Here is a 27020-nt window from a genome sequence, read left to right on the forward strand (position 1 = left end):
AGACGGAGTCTTGCTCTGTCGCCCAGGCTGGAGTGCAGTGGCGCGATCTCGGCTCACTGCAAGCTCCGCCTCCCTGGTTCACGCCATTCTCCTGTCTCAGCCTCCCGAGTAGCTGGGACTACAGGCGCCCGCCAGCGCACCCAGCTAATTTTTTTGTAATTTTAGTCGAGACAGGGTTTCACTGTGTTAGCTAGGATGGTCTCGATCTCCTGACCTTGTGATCCACCTGCCTCGGCCTCCCAAAGTGCTGGGATTACAGGCGTGAGCCACCGCGCCCGGCCAAAAATCTTACATTGAAATCTTTCCAATGATATTTCTTATTATACACCATAGTAAAAGATCGTTAAAGACTTTTTTTTTTTTGAGACTGAGTCTTGCTCTGTCACCCAGGCTGGAGTGCAGTGGCATGATCTCTGCTCACTGCAACCTCCACCTCCCGGGTTCAAGCGATTCTCCTGCCTCCGCCTACCAAGTAGCTGGCACTACAGGCGTACACCATTATGCCTGGCTTATTTTTATATTTTTAGTAGAGACAGGGTTTTGCCATGTTGCCCAGGCTGGTCTCGAACTCCTGAGCTCAAAGCTATCTGCCTACCTTGGTCTGCCCTGTGAGCCACCGCATCCGGCCTTGAAGAAACAGTTTTTGAATATCCCAAAGAATAAAAAAGTATATCAAACTTCAAGTAAAATATCCAAATATTTTGGATATCATAAAGTATCCTAGACCACATAGATGCTATTTCTTTTCTATCTTATGCTGCTGGAGAATAAGAACGTAAGGTTGTATCTTAGCGACACATTTCTAATTTTTTTTTGAGACGGAGTCTCACTCTGTCACCCAAGCTGGAGTGCAGTGTCGCGATCTCCACTCGCTGCAAGCTCCGCCTCCTGGGTTCACGCCATTCTCCTGCCTCAGGCTCCTGAGTAGCTGGGACTACAGGCGCCCGCCACCACGCCCGGCTAGTTTTTTTTTTTTTTGTATTTTTAGTAGCGGTGGGGTTTCACCGTGTTAGAATGGTCTCGATCTTCTGACCTCGTGAACCTCCCACCTCGGCCTCCCAAAGTGCTGGGATTACAGGCGTGAGCCACCGCGCCTGGCCATTTCTTCTTAATAATATAACTAATTGAAAACATGGCTCGGTCAGGCGTGGTGGCTCACGCCTGTAATCCCAGCACTTTGAGAGGCCGAGGCGGGCAGATCACCTGGTCAGGAGTTCGAGACCAGCCTGCCCAACATGGCGAAACCCCGTCTCTACTAAAAATACAAAAAAATTAGCCAGGCGTCGTGGAGGCGCCTGTAATCCCAGCTACTTGGCAGGCTGAGGCAGGAGAATCGCTTGAACTCAAGAGGCGGAGGTTGCAGTGAGCCGAGATCGCACCACTGCACTCCATCCTGGGCGACAAGAGCGAAACTGTGTCTCAAAAAAAAAAAAACATGGCTCAACATAGAAAATCAATTTTAATAAAGCTGTTGTAGTATAACTTAACAATTAGGAAGCAATAGAAAGACATTGAAAGTGATGTGAGGAAAGTTTATTCATTATCTCTGCAGCTTCACCTACACCATATAGTCTCATTTACAATAGTGGAGGTGGGATAGTTATTATTTCTTTATTCTAGTGAGATAAGAAATTATATCATGGTTATTTCAAGCTACGTGGTTTGCCAGTTTATGCTGTTAATAGCTAATATACATCAAGAGCTTACCATATGCAAAACATTTTACATGTTTTTAGCTAATGTTATCCTCTTAACAACAGTGAACATTTCGGCAGAACAGCCCCATTTCACAGCGTAAGAAACTGCTAGTTAAGTAGGCCAAGATAGGTTAGATAACTTGCCTGGTGTTGTACAGTAGAAAGTGAGAGCTAAGATTTGAAATTAGACCATTTATTGTTATTCTCTATGTTATACCATCTTTCAGTAGTCTTCAAAAATAAATGTATGTAGGTAGGTTTCCATTTGCGTAAGGGCATGGAAAAATGCATGATTATTCTTACTCCTCTGCCCATGGTGGAAAAGAAGGAGGTACTGTGCTCCTGAAAATGAAGCTATTGGTGACATATTCTGTATTATTGCATAAATTAAACTAGGATTTCACTTGTTCACAGTTAAGAATTTGAACAACTGTTAAGATAGTCATGACTATGTATCTGTATGTTGTTTTGAAAATTCCTATTAAATGTAAGTTATAACTAAAGTTCTACATTTTATTTGCCATTTTGGTGTCAGTTTGAGCTTTTTTAAGCATGATGAAGATTGCTTATCTCTTTTATTATAATTCTTTAACTTAATAAATTACCTGAATTATACCTGAATTAATGTGATAAAGTATGGTGCGTCTTATCTGACAGGTCCCTGATGCATACCCGTTTATGAGCCTGATTTAGATACATCCTGGGATAAATAAATAATTGAAGACACTAGTTTGGCCAGGCCCGGTGGTTCAAGCCTGTAATCCCAGCACTTTGGGAGGCCGAGGCGGGCAGATCACGAGGTCGGGAGATTGAGACCATCTTGGCTAACACGGTGAAACCCTGTTTCTACTAAAAATACAAAAAAATTAGCCGGGCGTGAGGACTGGTGCCTGTAGTCCTAGCTACTCAGGAGGCTGAGGCAGGAGAATGGTGTGAACCCGGGAGGCGGAGCTTGCAGTGAGCCACGATCACGCCACTGCCCTCCTGCCTGGGTGACGGAGCGAGACTCCGTCTCGAAAAACAGCAACAACGACAACAAAAGACCCTAGTTTGTAATACCAGGCAAACATTTTAAGGTAGAATTAGCCTAAGGAGAGATATGTGGGTAGGACAGCGAGAACTTTAGTGCATGCTTACAAATTCTCAGGACCCTTCCACTCCTGGGTGTATACCCAAAGAATTGAAAGCAGGGCCTCAAGAAGGTATGTATACCCCTGTGTTCATAACAGTGGCATTCATAATAGCCAAAATGTGGATGCAATCCTAATGTCCATCAATAGATGAGTAGCTTAACAAAATGTGGTATATATACAATGGAATATTCTTCAGGCTTAGAAAGAAGAAAATGCTGACATATGCTGCAACATGATGAACTTTGAGGACATAATGCTAGGTGAAATAAGCCAGTCACAAAAAGATAAATACTGTATGATTCCACTTACGTGAGGTACCTAGAGTAGTCAAATTCACAGGGGCAGAAAGTAGAAGGGTGGTTACCAGGGGTTGAGGGAAAACAGAATGGAATTTGTTGCTTAATGGATGTTATAGGCTGAAATGTGTCCCCCAAAATTCATATGTTGAAGGCCTTACCTCCATACATCAGAATGTGATTGTATTTGGGGATAGGGCCTTTAAAAGATAATTAAGCTAAAATTAAGCTGTGACCTGATCTAATCTGACTGGGGTCCTTATGAGAAAGGGGAAATTTGGATATACAAAGAGATGCCTCAGATGCTCCCACCCAGAGGAAAGACCATGTGAGGACACAGCAGGAAGGTGATCATCTGTAAGCCAAGGAGCGAGGCCTCTGAAGAAACCAAATGGGCCAATGAAAAAAAAGAAAATGTCAGGCCCATATAACTGATGAACATCGATGCAAAAATCCTCAATAAAATACTGCAGACCAAATCCAGCAGCACATCAAAAAGCTTATCCACCACGATCAAGTTGGCTTCATGCCTGGGATGCAAGGCTGGTTCAACATATGCAAATCAATAAATCCATCACATAAACAGAATCAATGACAAAAACCCATGATTATTTCAATAGATGCAAAAAGGCCTTCAACAAAATTCAACAGCCCTTCGTGCTAAAAACTCTCAATAAACTAGGTATCAATGGAACATATCTCAAAATAATAAGGCTATTTATGACAAATCCACAGCCAGTATCATACTGAATGGGCAAAAACTGAAAGCATTCCCTTTGAAAACCAGTATAAGACAAGGATGCCCTCTCTCACCACTCCTGTTCAGCACAGAGTTGGAAGTTCTGGCCAGGGCAGTCAGGCAAGAGAAATAAATAAAGGGCATTCAAACAGGAAAAGAGGAAGTCAAATGGCCTCTGTTTGCAGATGACATGATTGTATATTTAGAAAACCCCATCATCTTAGCCCCAAATCTCCTTAAGCTGATAAGCAACTTCAGCAAAGTCTCAAGATACAAAATCAATGTGCAAAAATCACAAGCATTCCTATACACCAGTAACAGACAAAGAGCCAAATCATGAGTGGACTCCCATTCACAATTGCTACTAAGAATAAAATACCTAGGAATCCAACTTACAAGGGATGTGAAGGACCTCTTCAAGGAGAGCTATAAACCACTGCTCAAGGAAATAAGAGAGGACACAAACAAATGGAAAAACATTCTATGCTCATGGATAGGAAGAATCAATATCATGAACATGGCCATACTGCCCAAAGTAATTTATAGATTCAGTGCTATCCCTATCAAGCTACCAATGACTTTCTTCACAGAATTGGAAAAAACTACTTCAAACTTCATAGGGAACCAAAAAAGAGCCTGCATAGCCAAGACAATCTTAAGCAAAAATAACAAAGCTGGAGGCATCATGCTACCTGACTTCAAACTAAACTACAAGGCTACAGTAACCAAAACAGCATGGTACTGGTACCAAAACAGATATATAGACTAATGGAACAGAACAGAGTCCTCGGAAATAACACCACACATCTACAACCATCTGATCTTTGACAAACCTGACACTAAGAAGCAATGGGGAAAAGATTCTCTATTTAATAAATGATGTTGGAAAACTGGCTAGCCATATGCAGAAAACTGAAACTGGAGCCCTTCCTTACACCTTATACAAAAATCAACTCAAGATGGATGAAAGACTTAAACGTGAGACCTGAAACCATAAAAATCCTAGAAAAGAACCTGGGCAATACCATTCAGGACAAAAGCATGGGCAAAGACTTCTTGTCTAAAACATGAAAAGCAATGGCAACAAAAGTCAAAATTGACCAATGGAATCTAATTAAACTAAAGAGCTTCTGCACAGCAAAAGAAACTATCATCAGAATGAACAGGCAGCCTACAGAATGGGAGAAGATCTTTGCAATCTACCCATCTGACAAAGAGTTCATATCCAGGATCTGCAAAGAACTTAGACAAATTTACAATAAAAAACAACCCCATCAAAAAGTGGGCAAAGGATATGAACAGACACTTCTCAAAAGAAGACTTTTATGCAGCCAACAAACATATGAAAAAATGCTCATCGTCACTGGTCATTAGAGAAATGCGAATCAAAACCACAATGAGATACCATCTCACACCAGTTACAATGGCGATCATTAAAAAGTCAGGAAACAACAGATGCTGGAGAGGATGTGGAGAATTAGGAATGCTTTTATACTGTTGGTGGGAGTTTAAATTAGTTCAACCATTGTGGAAGACAGTGTGGTGATTCCTCAAGGATCTAGAACTAGAAATACCATTTGACCCAGCAATCCCATTACTGGCTATATACCCAAAGGAGTATAAATCATTCTATGATAAAGACACATGCACACATATGTTTATTGTGGCACTATTCACAATAGCAAAGACTTGGAACCAACCCAAATATCCATCAATGGTAGACTGGATAAAGAAAATCTGGCACATATACACCATGGAATACTATGCAGCCATAAAAAAGGATGAGTTCATGTCCTTTGCAGGGACATGGATGAAGCTGGAAACCATCATTCTCAGCAAACTATCACAATAACAGAAAACCAAACACCACATGTTCTCACTCGTAAGTGGGAGTTGAACAAGAACACATGGACACAGGGAGGGGAACATCACACAGTGGGGCCTGTTCAGGGTTGGGGGGCTAGGGGAGGGATAGCATTAACAGAAATACCTAATGTGGGTGACGAGTTGATGGTTGCAGCAAACCACCATGGCACATGTATACCTATGTAACAAAACTGCGCGTTCTGCACATGTACCCCAGAACTTAAGGTGTGTGTATGTGTGTGTATATATATATGTATGGTGTGTATATATAAGGTATATATATAAGATATATATGGTGTGTGTATATATATGGTATATATATATGGTATATATATAAGGTGTATATATATGGTATATATATAAGGTGTATATATATGGTATATATAAGGTGTATATATATGGTATGTATATATAAGGTGTATATATATGGTATATATATGTAAGGTGTATATATATGGTGTGTATATATAAGGTGTATATATATGGTATATATATATGTAAGGTATATATGGTGTGTATATATATAAATTCCTCCTTAGTTTTCTCTAACAATCCAAGCATAAAAAAAAATCCCTGTTAGAACTGCTTTTGCTGTATTCCGTAGATTTTGTTATATTGTTTCCATTTTCATTTGTTAAGATATTTTTCAGTTTCCCTTTGTATTTTTTCATTGACTCATTAGTTGTTTAAGAGCATGTTTTTTGTTTTTAAATTTCCATGTATTTGCGAATATTCTGTAGTTTCTCTTGTTAATGATTTTGGTCAGAAAAGATACTTGTAATTATCTCAGTCTTCTAGAATTTGTTATGATTTGTTTTTTGGCCTCATATATAATCTAACCTGGAGAATGTTCTGTGTGCAGTTGAGAAGTGTGTGTATTCTTCTACTGTTGGATGGATGTTAGGTTCGTTTGATCTAGAGTATAGTTTAAATTTGATATTTTCTTATTTACTGTCTCTACGTTCTGTCCATTACTGAAAGTGGGCTGTTGAAATCCCCTACTATTGTTGTATTACTGTTTATCTCTACCTTCAGATTTATTAATGTTTTCTTTATATATTTAGGTGCTGCAATATTGGGTTCACACATATTTACAACTGTTATATCTCATGTTGCTGAATTGACCCTTTTATTATTATATAGTGACCTTTGTATCTTTTTATAGTTTTTGACTTAAAATCTATTTAATCTGATATATGTATAGCCTCTTCTGCTTTCTTTTGGTTTCTATTTGCATGGAGTATCGTTTTCTGTTCTTTCATTTTCAGTCTGTGTCCTTACAGGTGAAGCAAGCCTCTTATAGGCAGCATAAGTTGAGTGTTTTTAAAAATCCATTTAACTACTTTGCGTTTTTATTGGAGAACTTAATCCACTTACTTTCAGGGTTATCATTCATAGGTAAGTAGTTAATACTGTCATTTTGTTGTTTTCTAGTTGTTTTGTAGATATTTTCTTCCTTTCTTTCTATCTTCTTTTGTGGCTAAATTATGTTGTCTAGTGGTATGTTTTGATTCCTTGCCTTTTTATGTATCTGCTATAGGTTTTTGCTTTGTTGTTACCATGAGGCTTACAAAAAAAAATCTTACAATGCGGTATTTTAAGCTGATAACAAGTTTGATGGCAAAAACAAACAAACAAAAAGAAACCTAACAAAAAAGCCTCTATGCTTTTATTCCAGTCCCCTCCTCACATTTTGAATATTTGATGTCACAAGTTTTATCCTTTTATATCGTCTATTGCTTAAAAATTATTGCAGCTACAATGATTTTTAATAGTTTTGTCTTTTAACTTTTACACAAAGTCCAGAATACTTTAATTCTGTGATGATGCTGCATAAATTGCTTATATCTTTAGTCAGTGTACTTACTTTTAAGTGAGTTTTAGACTTTCAGATTGTTTTGTGTTACTCCTTAGCATCTTTTTTTTTTTTTTTTTTTTTTTTGGAGATTGAAGACTTCCCTTTACCATTTTTTGTAAAACAGTTCTGGTAGTCATGAACTCCCTCATCTTCTGTTTTTCTGGAACAGGCTTTATCTCTTCTTCATTTCTGAAGGACAGCTTTGTGGGGTTTGGTATTCTTGGCTAGCAGGGTTTCCTTCAGCACTTTGAGCACTGAGGCAGGCCAGAAGCTTTGGCAGATGTGGCCAGCACAGGAGTGGTGCAATCTGAAGCCAGAGTTCACTGAGATATCCCTGGTATTGTGAGCTGTCCAGAGCCCTGGACTGCTGACATCAGCCTGGCATTGGTGCAGCCCAGAGATTGAGTTTGCCTTGAAAGCCTGAAGCCTCGGGTTATGTGATCCTGCTTGGCACCAGGCTGGATCTAGAGCTTCAGTCTATGGGCACTAGCCTGGAACATGGGGTTGTGGTGGTCTCACCAGTGTTAGGTTTTACTTTGGCAATCTTAGCATTGGAGCTAAAGGTATGGTGTCTCTCTCCTTGCTGTGCTTCCTAGGGTTGAGGGAAGGATGACGGGGTAATATAAAACTGCCCTTCTTACCCTCTTCAATGTGACTTTTCTTATTATTGTGCTGCAACCAGATAGTGTAATCTCTTATATGGCTTATTTAGCTCTTGTGAAGGTATGTTATAGTATGGATGCTTGTTCAAATTGGTGTTTCTGCTGGGGAAAATTGCTGAAGCGTCCTACTCTGCCATCTTGCTCCATCCCTTCCTAAATAAACCATTGTTTTAATTTCACCAGTAAGGACTGACTGTCCTCAATTATGAGTAAGTTTCCTCTTACATCTTAATATTTTTGTGAAAGTGAGGATATACTTTCTGATGTTCCTTTTCCAACCTAAAATACAATTACTGAAGTAACATTAGTAGAAAGCTTGGGAAAAGATTAATATACTCTAGAGTAAAACTTGCCCAGTATGCAACCACTCACAGAGAACCACTGTCAACAATTTTTAGTATTTCCCATTTCTTGCAACTTTTTATAGCTGAGATCAAATGTTTATTGTTCCTACTTATTAATGTTATTATTTTTGAGGCAGAGTCTCTGTGACCCAGGCTGGAATGCAGTGGTGAGATCTTGGCTTACTGCAACCTCTACCACCCAGGCTCAAGCGAGTCTCCTGCCTCAGCCACCCAAGTAGCTGGAATTATAGGTGTGAACCACCATGCCTGGGTAATTTTTGTGTATTGGTAAAGATGGGGTTTCATCATGTTGGCTAGGCTGGTTTTAAAGTCATGGCCCCAAGTGATCCACCCGCCTCAGTCTCTGAAAGTGCTGTGATTGTAGGCGTGAGCCACTGCACCCAACCTCTTTTTCCAAATTGTAAACATGATTTATAATGTCTTCATAATTTTGATCTGTCATATTACCCAGAATTAACCATTCTTATTAGTAGGTATATAAGTTTTATGTTTTTTTCCTATTTCATGCAATGAATATGTATTCACAAATGTGTGCCCCGTTGTTCTTTATTTTAGTAGCTTCCAGATTATAATTATCAGAAAAAGTCAGAGAAATGGGCAGTTCCAACGCTTTTCACACTGTGAGGGGTGTTTGGAAGCACCTACCTGAGCCTTGAGGATTGGTGATACAAAAGCCATAAAAGGCTTCAGGGAGTAGCTGGGAGCTGACCTAGGAAGTCTGGGACTCAAAAGTCAGATGTCATCAATATATATAAAATTTAAGAATTTAAGGTTATATTATACCTCTACTTAGAACAACGTTCAGACACCTACAAGATCCTGCCTAGTCTGGCCCTCCTTCCTCTGCCACCTCGTCTATGCACTCCCTCTTAGATGACTCCAGTCTCACTGACTGTCTTTCAGCACTCTCACATGCCCTCTCCTCCCGCCTCAGGGCTGCTGCACAGGTGTTTCCTGCTGCCTGAAATGGACTTCTGCACGTGTGTGAAAACACACACACACACACCCCACCACCACCACTGCACCACACATACACAAACACACAACTGGCTACTTCTCCAAACCGTCTGGTCTTAGTTTTTTTTTTTCCTTCTTTTAGATGTTTTTGTAGGCAGAACAGTGGTCCCTCAAAGATGGTCATGTCCTAATTCCCAGGACCTGTGAATATGTTCAGTTACAAAGGAAAGGGGAACTAAGGTCAAAGTTGCTAATCAGCTGATTTTAAGATGGGGAGATTTTTCTCTTTTTTTTTTTTTTTTTTTTTTTGAGACGGAGTCTCACTCTGTCACCCAGGTTGAAGTGCAGTGGTGTGATCTCGGCTCACTGCAACCTCCGTCTCCCGGGTTCAAGCAATTCTTCTGTTTCAGCCTCCCTAGTAGCTGGGACTAAAGGTGCCCACCACCATGCCCAGGTAATTTTTGTATTTTTAGTAGAGATGGAGTTTCACCTTATTGGTCAGGCTGGTCTCGAACTCCTGACCTCAAGTGATCTGCCCGCCTCGGCCTCCTAAAATGCTGGGATTACAGGCATGAGCCACCGTGCCCAGCCAAGATGTGGAGATTTTTCCTGGAATATCTGGCTGTGCCTGTTGTAATCAAAAAGTTCTTCAAAGTGGAAGAAGGAAGAAGAGAGTGAGAACCAAAGAGGTGGAAGCTTGAAAATGACCTTTCTGCTGTTGGAAGAAGGGGTCATGAGCCAAGAAGTGTGATAGCCTCTAGAAGCTGGAAAGGCAAAGAAATCGATTCTTCCTTAGAGCATCTAGAAGGAGCACAGCCTTATCAATATTTTGATTTTAGCTCAGTGAGATCCATTTTGGACTTCTGATCTATAGAACTATAAGATAATAAAGTTGTGCTACTATTCAACCATTAAAAAAAAAAAGGAAATCCTGTCAGTTTTTGACGCCATAGAAGAACTTGGAGGATATTTTGCTAAGCAAATAAGCCAGGCACAGAAAGACACATGATCTCATATACAGAATCTAAAATAGTCAAATTCATAGAATCTAAGAATGGGATGGTGGTTACCAGGAGCTTGGGGAGATGTTGGTCAAAAGATACAAAATTTCAGTTAGACAAGAATAAATTTGAGAGATCTAATGCACATCGTGGTGACTATAGTTAATAACAATGTATTGCCTTCTTGAAAATTGCTAAGAAAATAGAATTTGAGTGTTCTCACCACAAAAAAAAAAAAATGATCAGTATGTGAGATAAAGCATGTTAACTGGCTTGATTTAGCCATTCCATAATGTATACATATATCAAAACAACATTTTGTAAACAATAAATATATATAATTTTTAATTACCAATTTTATTTAAAAATTTTGTTTTGTCTTAAACAACTACATTTCTGGTCATTTGTGACAGTTAGCAATGGAAACTAAGGGAATACAGTGTATACAGATGCTTGTCCTGACTCTCCTTAATCTGAAGTGACTAAAGTAGGTTCCTGCTTATTCTCAGCAGCCTGGGTTTTTGCCTTACTATCCTTTATCACAATATGGAATTATTTATTCCTTTGTTTGCCCATGTTTCGCTGTAGGCCAGGGACTGTCTTCTGTGTTACCAATGCTGACCCAGCCAGTCCATTATAAGCTTTCAACAAATAGCTATTAGTTTTGAGTTAAGTGAGAGGACATTCCTAGTCAGCAAGACAGTGTATGTCAGAGCCAAGAGGTAGAGAAACGTGGGTACATTTGAGAGGCTATAAATCAGATGACTGTTGTGTGAAGAGAATATTGGATTGCAAGCAGATTTACAGGCCTAAACTAGGTTAGAGGCAGGGACAATAAGAAATGGAGAGATTCTGGTGACTTCACATTGTGGAAGTGACAGAACCTGGTGCTGAGTCTATGGGAATAGGAAAGTGGAAGTGACAGAACCTGGTGCTGAGTCTATGGGAATAGGAAAAATTATCAATGACTGCCATATTGCTGGCTTGGTAAACGGAGTAGATAGTGGTGATTTTCACTTAGAAGTTATCAAAAGGGAGAAAGAATTGAGAGGAATGGTAAATTCAATTCTGGACATGAATAAGATGCCTGTGGGACATCCTAGGGTAGGTCTCTGGCAGCCTATCGGAATTATAGGTTTGGAACCCAAGATAAAGTTGAGGGCTTCCTGTTTGACTTGGATATGGTTGATTTATGAAGTTTATGTAAGGAAAATGGTTTTTAGCAGAAAGAGGAACAAGAATGGAACTCTGAAACACTAGTAGTTCAGTAGCAGAGGGCAGAAGAAAGGGAAAATAAGACAAGAGAAAAGCCTGAGGGTATGGTAACACCAAGACTAGAGAATGATGAGGGAGTAGCCAACCAGTGTCGAGTGCTACAGAGGATGCAACAGGACTTAATAGTGTCCACTGGTTTTAGTAACAGAGGTAATTAATGTTCCAGAAAACATTTTGGGCTTTTAGACAGTTTATACTAAAGAATTACTGGAGCAGAGCATAATAATCGTTTTTAAGTCCTTTACTTAATGTTGTCAAATTGCAAAAAGATGAAATTAGTTTTCAGTCCAGTAGCAGCATATGATTGTGACCAACCATCTCACAGCATCAGAAGTAGCATGGTATCTCTGAGTTTATGTCCTGACTTTACAATATTTAGTGCCCTTGGGCAAGTTACTCAGCCTTGGTTTCCTCTTTTGCAAAAATGGGACAATAATATTACCTACCACAGGTGGTTATGATTAAAGAAGTTATCAAAATGAGTTTTTATTTTTAAAGCACTTAAACAGTATCTGGCACATAGTAAATGCTACATTGAAGTGTTTGTTGGGTAACTGACAGATACATAGAGAGATGGATACATACATGTATACATACATACATAAAATAAATGTTGGGTATTCTAATTTTTTTATATTTTACAAATTTGAAAAGTAATGAATAGTATTTTTTTTCAGTCAACTTTATATATATACTTTACATACATTAAAATGTTCCTGGCCAGGTGCAGTGGCTCATGCCTGTACTCCCAGCACTTTGGGAGGCCAAGCGGGCAGATCACTTGAGGTCAGGAGTTCGAGACCAGCCTGGCCAACATGGTGAAACCCCATCTCTACTAAAAATAAAAAAATTAGCTGGGCCTGGTGGTGGGTGCCTGTAATCCAGCTACTTGGGAGGCTTAGGCAGGAGAATTGCTTGGACCCAGGAGGTGAAGGTTGCAGTGAGTGGAGATCACGCCACTGCACTCCAGCCTGGGTGACAGAGAATCCATCTGAATCAATCGATCAATCAATCAATAAAATGCTCCTATTTTAAGCGAACAGTTAAATTAGTTTTGATAAATACTTGTACCTGAATGACCATCACCTCAACCAGATGTGGAACATTCCCATCACCCCAAACAGTTCCCTTTTGCCTCCTCCCAGTCAGCCGTCAACTTCATCCTCAATCCCAAGCAATCATTGCTCTGCTTTTTTCCCTGTGAATTAGAATACCCTTTTCTAGAGTTTCACATCAGTGAAGTCGTACCATAGGTACTCTGTGCTTAGCTTCTTTCACTTGGCATGTTTTTGAGATTCATTCATATTGTTGCATGTACCAATGGTTCATTCCTTCCACTCCCCGAGTGGTGTTTTGTTTTATGGATGTACCACACTTTGCTTATGAATACATTTACTCTACTAAATGTATAGTTTTGGTTGTTATGAATACTGCTATGAATTCATGTATAAGCCTTCATATAGACACATTTTTATTGTTTTGGTGTGTATTCCTTTGATTATTATTCCTTTATTAACTCATTAAAAGTTTGAAAACTTTTTCAAGAATGTTAACTTTTTTTGTTTTTGTGAGTTCTATCTTTTGTCCGTGTTTTATTTTGTGGTTTTATGTTTTCTTTTATATGTTTTAATTATTGAGATAGTCAAATCTTTTTATTTCTTCTATATCTGTAACATTTATAAGTTCCCATGAAGGAAATTTTTGACATTTTGCTGTATATGCATGTATGTTTGTGTATGTGTGTGCCCAGTAATTTTGGGAGTTTTAATCAGTTTTGAGAATGGGCTATTCGGCAGTTAATGAAGACAGCTAACATGAAAGTTAGGGTAAACTCAAATCATAGTTCATATTCACTATAATTTCTTCAGAATTTTTTAGATTATTTTAAAATCCATGTACATTCTAGTAGATTCTGTCTAGTATATTTTTCTGGAATATGTCAAGTCTAGGTTCCTGACACCATTCGTTATCCTTTAAGCAATGAAATTTTGTGTATAACTTAGTTTTCTGATTAACTTAGGTTTATCTCTTTGTTGTTTTTTTGTTTGTTTCTCTTTTTTTTTTTTTTTTTTTGAGACGGAGTCTCACTCTGTCACCCAGGCTGGAGTGCAGTGGTGCGATCTCAGCTCACTGCTACCTCTGCCACCCAGGTTTAAGTGATTCTCCTGCCTCAGCCTCCCAAGTAGCTGGGATTACAAGCGCCTGCCACCGCGCATGGCTAATTTTTGTAGTTTTAGTAGAGACAGGGTTTCACCATCTTGGCCAAGCTGGTCTTCAACTCCTGACCTCATGATCCACCCTCCTCAGCCCCCCAAAGTGCTGGGATTACAGGCATGAGCCACCATGCCTGGCCCTGTTATTTATTATTATTATTATTTTTTTAATTTTTAAAATTTTTGTAGAATTTGATACCACACCCGGCTATGCCAGACACTCTTCTATTTCAAATATTATACTCATTTAATCCTCACAGCAACAATATCTTCATAGTTATCTTACAGATGAGGAATTTGAGGCTAAGTAGCTTGCCCAGGGCCACACAGCTAATAAGTGGGGTCTACCTCAGAGCCCATGTTCCTAAGCTTTATGCTGTGTTGCTGACAGGGTGAGGTTAAAATATGGAGGCCGGGCACGGTGGCTTACGTCTGTAATCCCAGCAATTTGGGAGGCCGAGGTAGGTGGATCATGAGGTCAGGAGTTCGAGACCAGCTTGCCCAACATAGTGAAACCCCCCCCTCTCTACTAAAAATACAAAAATTAGCCAGATGTGGTGGCATGCACCTGTAGTCCCAGCTACTCAGGAGGCTGAGGCAGGAGAATTGCTTGCACCCAGGAGGCGGAGGTTGCAGTGAGCCAAGATTGTGCTACTGCACTCCAGCTTGAACAACAGAGCAAGACTCTGTCTCAAAAAAAAGAAAAAGTAGGTGCAAATCTCAGTAATAGAATAGCAGATTCACACTTAATCTTTCTCCTGTTTTAGGAAGTTAATACTTAAAAGAATTATTATTTATTTTTTCTTTTTTTTTCCTTTTTGAGACAGGGTCTCACTCTGTCACCCAGGCTAGAGTGCAGTGGTGCAGTCATGGCCCACTGCAGCCTCAACCTCCTGGTTTCTAGTGATTCTTCGACTTTAGCCTCCCAAATAGCTGGGACTGCAGGCACGTACCAACTTGTCTGGCTAATTTTTTAAATTTTTTTTGTAGAGATGGGGAGCTTTCTCTGTTACCCAGACTGGTCTCAAACTACTGGGCTCAAGCAATCCTCATACCTCAGCCTCTCAAAGTGCTAGGATTACAGGCATGAGCCACTGCATCGGCCAAGATAATTTTCAAAGTATGCAATTGAAAATGTAGGCAAGCAGTCTCTAGATCTTAATAATTTATAGGTTTCTGAGGTTCAGCATTATTGTCCTAGTTAAATAGGCACTTTATCAAATATCTTTTTTTCATTTGAGTCATCTTTGATGATTTCTGTTGGTAAGACAATAGAAATGAATTTCCTTTTTTAAAAGTTTATACAAAGTTTATTAAAAATTTTTTTAAAAAAATTTAAAGCTTATGCATTTCAAAAATATCAAATACAGTAGCAGTTAGTTTGGAGTGACAAGACGACCCCTGAAGATTTTTTAAGGAGAGATTTCCTTGCGGTAGAGTAGTGACTGGGAATTGAAACATGTGGCTCCTGGAGGGAGCGCTTTGCGTCTTTAAAGTAAGTTATTTATTCTTTTATATTTAATTTCCTTATTGATTTGGTAGCCCTTACAGACCCATTGAAAACACATAGTGGCCACCTCCAGGAACTATTTCCTGTTTGCTCCCACCTTAAGTAATCTCTCATTTTTCTCTTATAACATTTTTTCTACTTTAGGTACTATTTCATTTTTTAAACCTCATTCTATAAAGTGTTGGTCACAATCCCAGAGCTTTAGACATGTATGCAATTTTTTGTTACTGTTTATTATTTTTCAATAATAAGTGGAAATTAAGATCTTTCTGTTTTTTCAGGCCATTTTATACACTTGATATGAAACTTCCTGTAGACCATTGTTATTTGAATTGCTTCTTCAATGCAGTTATATAACTTGGAAACTTTTGGCTGTGCACCAAATTTATTTAAAGTCATTTGAAATCATATAAGTCCATTTAAAAATGTTTTACCACAAATGTATTTATGAATATGCAGTTAATGCTAAATTCCACCTTGATCATTCATTAGCTTTGTGGATCTGTTTCCAGTATAACAGGGAGAACACTAAAGCTGCCATGAGCATTAAATTAGATAATGTCTCTGTAAGATTCTATCACACAATTATCCTGTTACTGGCTTATAAAAGGTTCCTCTTAATTGTGGATTGAAATAAAACATTCTGCATTAACATCTAAAGATATAAATTATCTTTAACAGTGTTTAAAATTAAGTATTAGTCCAAACCTCATCATGAAATAGATCAACATAAAGTACCATGTGGCTCAGTTGAAAGCAAGTTCTTTCAGTTTTTATTTTAATTCTCATTAAAATATAGGCAATTTTGGAGCATCAGTTGGGGTCCTTCCCATCTTCTTTTCAAGTGGAACTGATTGGTTTTATATAGTACTTCTGTTGCACATTTTTTATTTTGGGATTCTGGCCTGCTTCATCATAGTGTTCGTTTCTGAATCACAGTAGCTAAACTATTGAGTGCATATGTATTGACTTTTGTGATTTTGGAAGACAGCAAATAAAGTACCTGCTTTGCAGGTGAAGAACCTGAAAGACAGGATGTTTCCTATTATTGTTTTGATATTAGCCTTTTTAATACAACATCATGGTCCATCAGAAGAACAACCCTGAGCCAATGAGCCTTAGCTAATCCTAACTCAAATAAAGCTACCACATAATGTTTCTCCCTATCCAGAGTTAACACTGGGTCTTAGTGGACTCATTTGTTCAAATGAAGGGACGTGGCCTCAGGATTATTAAAGCCGTTTTTAGCACTTATGGACTACCTATCTCAGCTTTCCTGGTTCATTTGTCTTAAGCACCTCTTAGAAGCATTGCAGACTTTAATTTTGTTCCACCTATAGACATTGCTTTGTTCACCTTTGTTTATCATATTTTTAGAACAGGATTTAATATTTGGAGGGGAGATCTAATTCTTTCAGAGGAATATTTTTGTTTGTTTTTTTCTGTAAACTGAGTTAATGTGATACAATTAGATGCTTCCTTTATGGCTGTATAGGTAAAATCCTATGAGAGTAAATGTAGCCTTTTAAAGTAAATGTGATTAAGAAATATATATACTTATTCAACAGTTACAGTGGCAAGCATGGGTTGGGAATGGTGACTTGCTTTGCTCTCCACCTACCCCTTGTCTGTACCCAGGCAACTGTCCAGGGCTGGAGGAAAATGCAAAATAATGCTGATAGGTCTCACTTTAAATTCATGATCACCAACTACAAAGGGGCCAGTAGTGCTGTCCAGCATTCCTTCCATGCTACCTATTGTCTTGCTTTTTTATATGAATATTTCGTACTTTCTTCTCTCCTCTCAACCATTAATAGCTCCTTTCCTTTCTCCCCGATCCCAGTGCTGATGAGAGAATAAAAATCAACCAGAAGGAAATGTCTAAACTTTCTCCCTACCTGGTCTACTAATGTACCTATATCTGTACCCAGGTACTCTGCTGGACTTCAGTTATTAATATGCCCTGTTATTATCTAAGGACAGTCCTCACTTATTGAATTCACATCCTGCCTTGCCTACTTATGGCCATCTCTAGCAGTCGTCCCTTCTCTCTTCTGCATTGTTAATGATTCCTCTTTCTTTTTTACCAGATCATTCCTATCAGCATACTCACATGTTGAAATAGCTCCCATCTTTAAAAGGAACAAAAAAACTTCCTGGAGACCCCACAGTTCCCTAAAAATATTGCCCCATTTCTCCTTACCTCTTTGCAGCAGAACTCTTCAAGAGTTGTCTATTCTAGCTTTCTTTCCATTCTTTCTTGAAATTTCTCCATTAAGACTTTCAGCCCCACCTCTCTGCCAAAACAGCTCTGATCAAAGTCACCCATGATCTTTCCAAAGGCAAATCACTGATCAGTTCTCACTAACTTGCTCTGACAGCAATACTTGATATGGTCACACTTTCTTACACTCTCTTCCCTTGGATTCCAAGACCCCACACTTTCTGATTTTCTTCTGACTTCAGTGGCAGGTTGCTCCCTCATTTCCTGGACCTTAAACTTCCCCAGAGTTGGTTCTTAACCTTCCCTTATATGCTCACCTCCTATGTCAAACTAGTGGATTCCATCTTGTGGTATAAACTGTCTATTCGCTGAAGACTACTGAATTTATATCTCTAGCTTGGATCTCTCCCCTAAGCCACACACTCTCGTGTCCAGTGGTCTTGCTTTCTCCCTGTGGATGTCAGAAGGTTCAAGGCCAGTTTCTTTATTTCCAGTGCTCCAAACTGGTTCCTTCTGTAGTATACCTTATTTGTAATTGCTCTTATCAAAAACTGAAGTCATTTCTGATTCCTCTCTAGGGACCTGCTGCTTGCCATACCTTCAAAATATATCCAGAATGTTAACATTTTTCACCATCTTCATAGCTACCCCTCCATCCAAGCCACTACCATCTCCTGCATGGATTATTGCCATCGCCATCTTGTTGGTCTCCTTTCCTGTCTTTATCTTCTTTTTCCATTTTCCCTCTCATTATTCTGCCACACTGGCCTGCCTGCCTCTCCTTGAAGAAGCTAAGCACCCCTCACACTTCAGAACCTTCGTGCTTGCTGCTTCCTCTGCCCAGAATGCTCTACCACCAAACATTCACAGGGGTCTCCTACTCCATTCAAATGTTCAAATGTCACCTTGTCAGAGAGCTTTCCCTGAAAATCCTATTTGATATAGCACCTTCCTCTTGCCTGCATTCTCTCCAAACATAATTATTTGTATATTATTAACTTCCCTCTCTTCTTTGAGGGCAGGGACTTTGTTCTGTCACATCTATATCTTTAAGACCCAGAACCAAGCCTGGAACATTTTGGTGTTAAATGAATGGAGGAAGGTAGTGGTGATAGTGGTGGTGGTGGTGGTGGTGGAGATTCATGGTATTATTCTGTTAGATATTAAAGCCCCAAATTAGTTTTTAAAGAATTCACACACAACTTTTTCAAACACTGTATAAAACAAGGTAAATCTGTATACACACAAACTTTAACCAATCTTAAACACAGTCTTACCCACGATCCGTTTCAACCTGTATTTGATGATGAGGCTGACTAGCCAACATTTAAGTAATCACTATACAGTAGACATTGCGGTAAGATTATCCAGTTTAATTCCCACAATACTCCTTTCAGTATATGTTATACCATTTTATGAAAAAGGAAATGAGGCTTAGTGAGCTTACGATGAGGCCAGCTGAAGATAGGAAGTGGCAGCCCTGGGACTGGATCTCAGTGTGTTTAGCTTCAGAACTTCTTAAGAATGATGGGGCTGGCTGGGTGCCATGGCTCACACTTGTAATCTCAGCACTTTGGGAGGTCAAGGTGGGTGGATCATCTGGGGTCAGGAGCTCAAGACCAGCCTGGCCAACATGGTGAAACCCCGTCTCTACTAAAAATACAAAAATTAGCCAGTCGTGGTGGTACACACCTGTAGTCCCAGCTACTTGGGAGGCTGAGGCAGGAGAATCAGTTGAACCCAGGTGGTGGAGGTTGCAGTGAGCCAAGATCACACCACTGCACTCCAGCTTCGGCAAGAGAGGGAGACTGTGTCTCAAAAAAAAAAAAAAAAAAAAAAAAAAGAATGATGGGACTTTCTAAAATAAAAGCCGCCTGGAGATTCTTTTACATATGATCTGTACATGTTAGTCATTTATATGTTTACATACTTAAATAGTAAAGTATTTGAGAAATAATGTTTGGTTTTAGAAACTAGGGGTTAAATGTTGTGATTGTTAAGCAGTAATAAATATAAATGATAAACAAGACACCTTTTTAAAACTTTGAGCTAAAAATTAAATCTGATGGCACTTTGCCTAATGACCTAAGCTAGATCTTGTGGTCTGGTTCATACAAACATGTTCTGATACCAAAACCAGAGTGCTGTTGCTATGGCTGTGAATGCTTTTCTGTGTGAGTACATAGATACCAGTAACACAGAGCCATGGCTTGGAGTTCTCTGAGTTACTTCTCTAGAGAGAGGAAAGTGAGAAATGAAACCTCAGCTTCAGATTTGTACCGTTAACTTTGCAGTCGTGTATTGCTCTTCATAAAAACAGCCTCGAAGTCAAGAGTAAAAATTCTATGAAGGTCGATAAAACAAGAAGGGAATTGCTAAGTACAAGGGAAGAAGGTATCAATGAAACAAACCATGGCTAGTCCTGCTGTTAATTTTCTGGTTCTCTAGAAGGGACAGTGCCAAGTTAGAGTTGGGGAACAAAGAGCCCCACTCTCCTGCTTTTCCTTCTTCTGCCACATCCTGCTTATTCTCCTGGTCCACTGAGGCATGAATCCCCTTCTTGAGGAAGACCTGAATGATGGCACAGCAGTAACCTGGGGGTTTTGGTGGGACATACAAAAAAATGTGTCTGAGGGAACTGACATTTCTCTTAAGATCCCAAATGCCTGTACAGTGAATATAGCTGTCAGTGGCACCTTCTCCGGGGGGAAGGCAGGTCCAGATTGCAAACACTGTGCTGAGCTAGGTTTTCACAGAATCAAGAAAGAAGTGATGCTCTCTGGGAGAGCTGTTAGCAATTATGCGAAGCTGGGAGAGCTGTTAGCAATTATGCGAAGCTAAATCCTGTTCATTTAGATATTTTAGATAATGTGCTGAAAATTGTCAGTAGAGACACAAATATTTGTAACTACCATGGATCTTAAAATGTGGCTCCACATTCAAAATAGGCTATTGTCTAATCCACTCTGAAAACTTCTTTGAGGTTCTCTTTGTTCTTTTGGGAACACACATCAAAAATGTGAATTGGAACTAATCAGAGGAATTGTTTGTTGAATTCATAACATGATAGCATATATTGTTTTGTTGATCTTATCTAATGTGAATGCAGCTACCAAGTTTTTGTATAATAGTTGCTAGTGCAATCTTGAGCTATTGATTCTGATTTCTTGCTGATTTTATGCTTTGTGTTAGGATGGCATGATTCATTCCTCTGTTTTCACTATCAATTTAAAAATGTAGATATTTATTTCAAGGTATTATAAGTGTGCATATAGTTCAGAATTTCCAAGTGTCTTAATTACCAAAATAAATTGCTGAGATGTAATTCTTTAAAATTTTAAAAAATAAGTAATGCGTCTTTAGATGAGACTGTTTATGAACAGAGAAATAAGATAGGAGGTGACATGGATAGGCAATTAGTAGCTCCTCCTCAGGATTAGTCCATAAGGTGACACAAAGTATTCTTATTGTGTTCTTTTATTTTTGCAGGCTTTGTGTCATGACCTTAATTTCTTTTTCTGTTCCAACATCTGCTAGCTTTTAAATGGAATAATTTCTTTGGTATTTGCAGTGTTTGGGAGATGCTTTGAACATGCTCAGCTATTGTCCCCAAGCAACTGACTGGGTCAAATTTGAGATTGGACTTGCTGTGGATTTAATAATCAACCCTTTTTGGCTTTAAAATATGACTTGCCCTTTATTTCACTGTTCTCGTTGTCTTTCCTGAACAGGCTGCTGATACTTTGGCTGTGAGGCAAAAAAGGAGAATTTATGATATCACCAATGTCTTAGAGGGAATTGACTTGATTGAAAAAAAGTCAAAAAACAGTATCCAGTGGAAGTAAGTTACAAACCAGCACCCTCTTCTGAAACCTTTATTTTTCTTCTCAATGCTCTGTAAAATTTGACCTTCCCAATGTTTCTATCTCCCAAATCCTCTATTTCAGTCAGGCCCCTCAGCTTTCCCTGAACACACCTTTCTGGGCCTCTGTGTCACTCCTGTGTTGGGTGTTCCCTTGCTCTTTTGGATGTTGGGTTTTCGCTCTTAAAATTCAAATCTTACTTTCTCCCTCAAGCTATTACTCATTTGGCACACATTGCATACTGTCTTGTATTACTCTCTTCCTAACTCTTTACCTGTCCTTGAGAGCAAGAACCACTTTCATAGGAATTTGTACTTTGTAAATAGTAATTAATTGAAACGCATGTTGTCATTAATTGTGGCCTGGTTATACGTTTGAATGTAACAATTTCTGTTCTTCTAATGTGTCCCCTTTGACCATAGTTTTTGTCTTGTTTTGTTTTCGCCAAAATTCCACCAAAACATTAAAATGTTGTAATTTATTTTACCAGCACCTCAGTCACATCCTGAGACTGCTAGGTGTGACTGCTGAGCACACTCTTTTGGTACCCAGTCACCAACCAGTCTGGCCTTCCAGATGACAAAAAAACACTATAGGGAAGATTGAGAATTTTTGTAATTTGGTTGTTCTTGTCAATAAATTTTCTAAGCAAGAAGTATGGTGTTTAAAATTTTTAAGGATTTTAGTGCTTGATTTTAAGAGTGTAAAGACTTCTGTCTTGAATATATTACTAAATAAGTCAGTTTTATTACAGTAAAAATTAAGTGATATTAACCTAGATCTGATACTGAGGATATTAATTCTCATATGTTTTTAAGAGGTGTAGGTGCTGGCTGTAATACTAAAGAAGTCATAGATAGATTAAGATATCTTAAAGCTGAAATTGAAGATCTAGAACTGAAGGAAAGAGAACTTGATCAGCAGAAGTTGTGGCTACAGCAAAGCATCAAAAATGTGATGGACGATTCCATTAATAATAGATATCCTTTTAAATAAGTTATGCATATACATATAGCTTTGGAATCTGTATGTATAAATCATTTCAGTCTGAAGATCATTCACTTTGTTTTTAGACAGTTAAGTTTTATAAGTAAATATGACATTTTAATTTTATTATATTCTTATAATATATACTAATATTTTCTAAATGTTACCTTTTTAAGTTATATAGTACAGATCCATTAGCCTTATTCCTGTGTTGCACTGAGGGGGAAAAAGAGATTAGCCAACTTTTGGTCTACCAATTGATAGAATGCAGTATGCTAGCCAGTGTGCTCAGGAAATCTGTGAATATTAGAAGCCATTGTTAAGTACATTTGTATTTTTAAATAATTATGTTCAGTGTTCTGAAGTATAAAATTCAGCAGCTCTCAAAGTTTTGAAAATTTTTCGTTTAAAGATGAGATATCATGTGTCCACAATCAATCCTTGATACTTTCTGCCTAACATGAACCCCAAAATAGTTCCTACTGGAGAACAGGGGTCTAAGTCGCGTGTGCCTATCACCAATATATATTGGGGGAAAAACATTATTATATATAATACATATAATATCATATATAATATATAAAATATATATTTATATATAATATATAAAAACATTATTATATATATAAAAACACATATCCATGTGTTTCTTACAAACCACTATCTTCTCTCAGGTATCTGTGATTCTCTTAGTTTATGAACTTACCTGTACTCTTAAAGAAACTAACCACATTTTACCTTGTAGCACCTCATGAAATTTTGACTAATGTATACAATATAATTTACTTTTCACATTTTCATGTATTTGGTGAACAAGTCCATGATCTCATTTGTTATTTCCTTTGTATGGATCAGAGCCCCTTAACAGTTTGAGAACAATGGGAGTTTTCAAGCTGTGTTCTGTGGAGTTCTGAAATTCAAAAGCCATTAACCTATTTTATCTTGGACTTCGCTGCCCTGCTTTACGAGATGCTGGCCATTCCCATTGCCCCAACCATGGTTATGTGTGATATATATAAAGTTTTCTGTATATTATGGTATTTTGACATCTCCATAAACCTTTCTGGCTGAGGAGAGACTGCCCATCCTGGGACTAGCCACTTCTTAGAAACAGCATGGGCTCATGTCCTTTGTAGGGTCATGGATGACGCTGGAAACCATCATTCTCAGCAAACTATCGCAAGGACAAAAAACCAAACACCGCATGTTCTCACTCATAGGTGGGAATTGAACAATGAGAACACATGGACACAGGAAGGGGAATATCACACACCAGGGACTGTTGTGGGGTGGGGGAGGGGGGAGGGAGAGCATTATGAGATATACCTAATGCTAAATGACGAGTTAATGGGTGCAGCACGCCAACATGGCACATGTATACATATGTAACAAACCTGCACGTTGTGCACATGTACCCTAAAACTTAAAGTATAATAATAATAAAATTAAGAAAAAAGAAACAGCATGGGCTCAGCCAGGAGCATCCCTTTGATATATAAACTAACCAGTCAAGGTCCAGACCTCCTCTCTCCAGTCCATACACCCCAGGTGGCAATATTCCTCTGCCTTAATCATCCCAGGGTCAGGTACCAGACAACTGGGGGACTACCTGCATAGCTTAGAGCCCACCAAAATTATCCAAACTAGGCCAAATGCAGTGGCTCACGCCTGTAATCCCAGCACTTTGGGAAGCCAAGGTTGGCGGATCACCTGAGTTCAGGAGTTTGAGACCAGCCTGGCCAACAGGGTGAAACCCTGTCCGTACTAAAAGTACAAAAACTAGCTGGGCATGGCAATGTGCATCTGTAATCCCAGCTAGCAGGGAGGCCATAGGAGAATTGCTTGAACCCAGGAGGCAGAAGCTGCAGTGAGCCAAGATCACACTACTGCACTTCAGCTTGGGCGATAGAGCAAACTCCGTCTCAAAATAAAACAAAACAAAATTATCCAGACTAGCTAATCGTAGTGTTCTCCCCACCCTGCTTTTTTTTTTTCCTGAGATGGAGTCGCTCTGTTGCCCAGGCTGGAGTGCAGTGATGCGATCTTGGCTCACTGCAACCTCCACCCCCCGGGTTTAAGCAATTCTTCTGCCTCAGCCTCCAGAGTAGCTGTGATTACAGGTGCTCACCACCATGCCCTGCTAAGTTTTGTATTTTAGTAGAGATGGGTTTCACCATCTCTAGACTAGACTTCTTTTTTTATCTGTCCATGTGTGGCAGCCCCTCTGTGCATATGGTCAGGCTGGTCTTGAACTCCTGACCTCAAGTGATCCACCTGCCTCGGCCTCCCAAAGTGCTGGGTGGCGTGAGCCACCATGCCCGGCCACCCTGCATTTCTTTTCCCAAGGAAACCCCAATAAAAGCTCTGGGCTAATGCTTTCCCCTTGCTCCTGTCTTCTGCCTCCTGACCACCTTGTTGTCTTAACCACGTGGCCCTGAGTAGCCTGCCTTGCCTCCTGTCACTAGGACCTATGAGTATAATACTTTGTTTTTCTGAGCCTTTCTTTTCCTCTGTGTCCTCTTGTGGCCATACCTGACCATTTAATACAAGAACAAAAAACAACGATCACAGAAAATTCCTGATGTGGAAGCTGATATGGTTGCTGATGGCCTCCTTTTCCCCATCCATTCCCTTCCCCCAGAAACCTTTGCCTCCATGAAGAATGTGCACTGCTTTCCATCTCTCTCCTAAGGGTCCTCAAATGTCACAAAAATCAGAATGGCTTCTTCTAAGAGCAAAGGATGGGAACTCCTTTGTCTTTACCTTTCTAGACTAGACTTCTTTTTTTGTCTGTCCATGTGTGGCAGTCCCTCTGTGCATATGGTCATTTAGTTATTTTGACCTTCAGATGTATTACCTTAATTTAAATGCCTAGGCTTGATATAAATGTTGTTCCTTAACTCCTATGACAGTACATTTTCCTATGTAACTCATGAAGACATCTGTAATTGCTTTAATGGTAAGTACCATTAGACTTTTCCTTGCATTCTTCCTCTCAACCTATTTAGTGGAGGGTGATTGAGAATTCCCTGTGTCCTCATCCTGTCATTATTTTCAGAAGTTGTGGGCATTGTGTCTCACTCCACCATGCCGTGTATTGATAGACTGCTTTTGTTTCTGTTTTCATGAGAATAGCTGCTTTTCACAGCATTCAGTTCATTAGCTCCACTGGTAGGGATCAACTGTGTGTGGAAGGGGAAGGGGACAGGGACAGAGGGCAAGCTAAATCAGAGCGGGATTAAGCAACTTTCATTGTCACACAGTCACAGAGTTAGTGACCAAACTTGAACTAGAACATGGTTCTCATCAGCATTGTTTATCAAACTATATGCAAGTATGCTGGTCTCAAATGAAACTCAAAGAAACCGTGAGGAAAGAATTAGGTGAATCCATCTTATAACCAGGAAACCTATTCCTATGCAATTTGCTGCCCCTGTGTTTTCTCCTTAAAATAACAATATCATGTTAATAATTATAATTATTAATATAACTAAAATGGGGGGACGTGTGTTCCCAAAATTATAGCACAAGTAAAATGAAATTGTGCATATTTAAATTTATGTGTATTATCCACCTATTTAAAAAGATTCTGCCAAGTACCTCATCAAGTGGAATCTGACTTTCTATGTAAGACTATGTTGGAAATAAGTATAGGACTATTGTTCTATTTTACCACTGTATTTCCTGAGTTTTTTAAGGAAGTTTGCTGAGACTTCTGTTAATCTGCAACTCAACAGAGATTTGTTGTAGAATTTGGCTTCAAAAATAATAAAATCATTTAAGCTCAACATTTCAGTGTCTCATACCTAATCTCCACTATCCTCAGTCCAATGAACAGTGTTATTTGAGGCTAAATGGTCTTAAGAATCTCAGACTTTACAGGAGTCTTAGTCAAAGCAAAATCAACTTGAGCTGAATTTGTTAATGAGAATCATACAGCTAACCCATGTATAATACTAATACATGTATTATCTTATTTAATCCTCAAAATAAATCTATGCAGTAGGTTGTGTGTCCCCCATTTTATAGAATTGAAAATCAAAGCTCAAGGTCACCTAGTCTGGGATTGAACCAAACACTCTGATTCCAGAGCCCACATTCTTGCCACTGTATTCCATGATCAACAGTATTTTATGTAACTTTTTATATTTATTTTTGACCAGGTGATACACTTTTGGCCATTCAGGCACCTTCTGGTACACAACTGGAGGTACCCATTCCAGAAATGGTATGTAGGATAACTTATGTTTATATAAGTGGGAAAAATGAATCTACTGTCTCAAGAAGGATATTTTCTTTAGCTGAATGTGAGATAATTGTGTAAACACTGTGAGTTAGTCAAGTTTTTATCTAAAAGTATTGATAGCTGAATTT

At 39.0% G+C, this 27020-nt stretch overlaps 1 protein-coding gene across 2 annotated transcripts in view; it reads left to right on the plus strand.

Moving 5' to 3' along the window:
• E2F5 (E2F transcription factor 5) overlaps positions 1–27020 on the plus strand; it is a 36409-nt gene that overhangs the window by 2519 nt on the left and 6870 nt on the right. For both annotated transcript variants that reach the window (XM_014345966.5, XM_034966304.3), the window contains exons 2-5: positions 21528–21637; positions 22478–22639; positions 25562–25605; positions 26810–26874. In XM_014345966.5, coding sequence (XP_014201452.3) covers positions 21528–21637; positions 22478–22639; positions 25562–25605; positions 26810–26874 — 381 coding nt within the window. The remainder of the gene's footprint in view (positions 1–21527; positions 21638–22477; positions 22640–25561; positions 25606–26809; positions 26875–27020) is intronic.

This window comes from Pan paniscus, chromosome 7, assembly GCF_029289425.2.
Source record: "Pan paniscus chromosome 7, NHGRI_mPanPan1-v2.0_pri, whole genome shotgun sequence".
Classification (NCBI taxonomy): domain Eukaryota; kingdom Metazoa; phylum Chordata; class Mammalia; order Primates; family Hominidae; genus Pan; species Pan paniscus.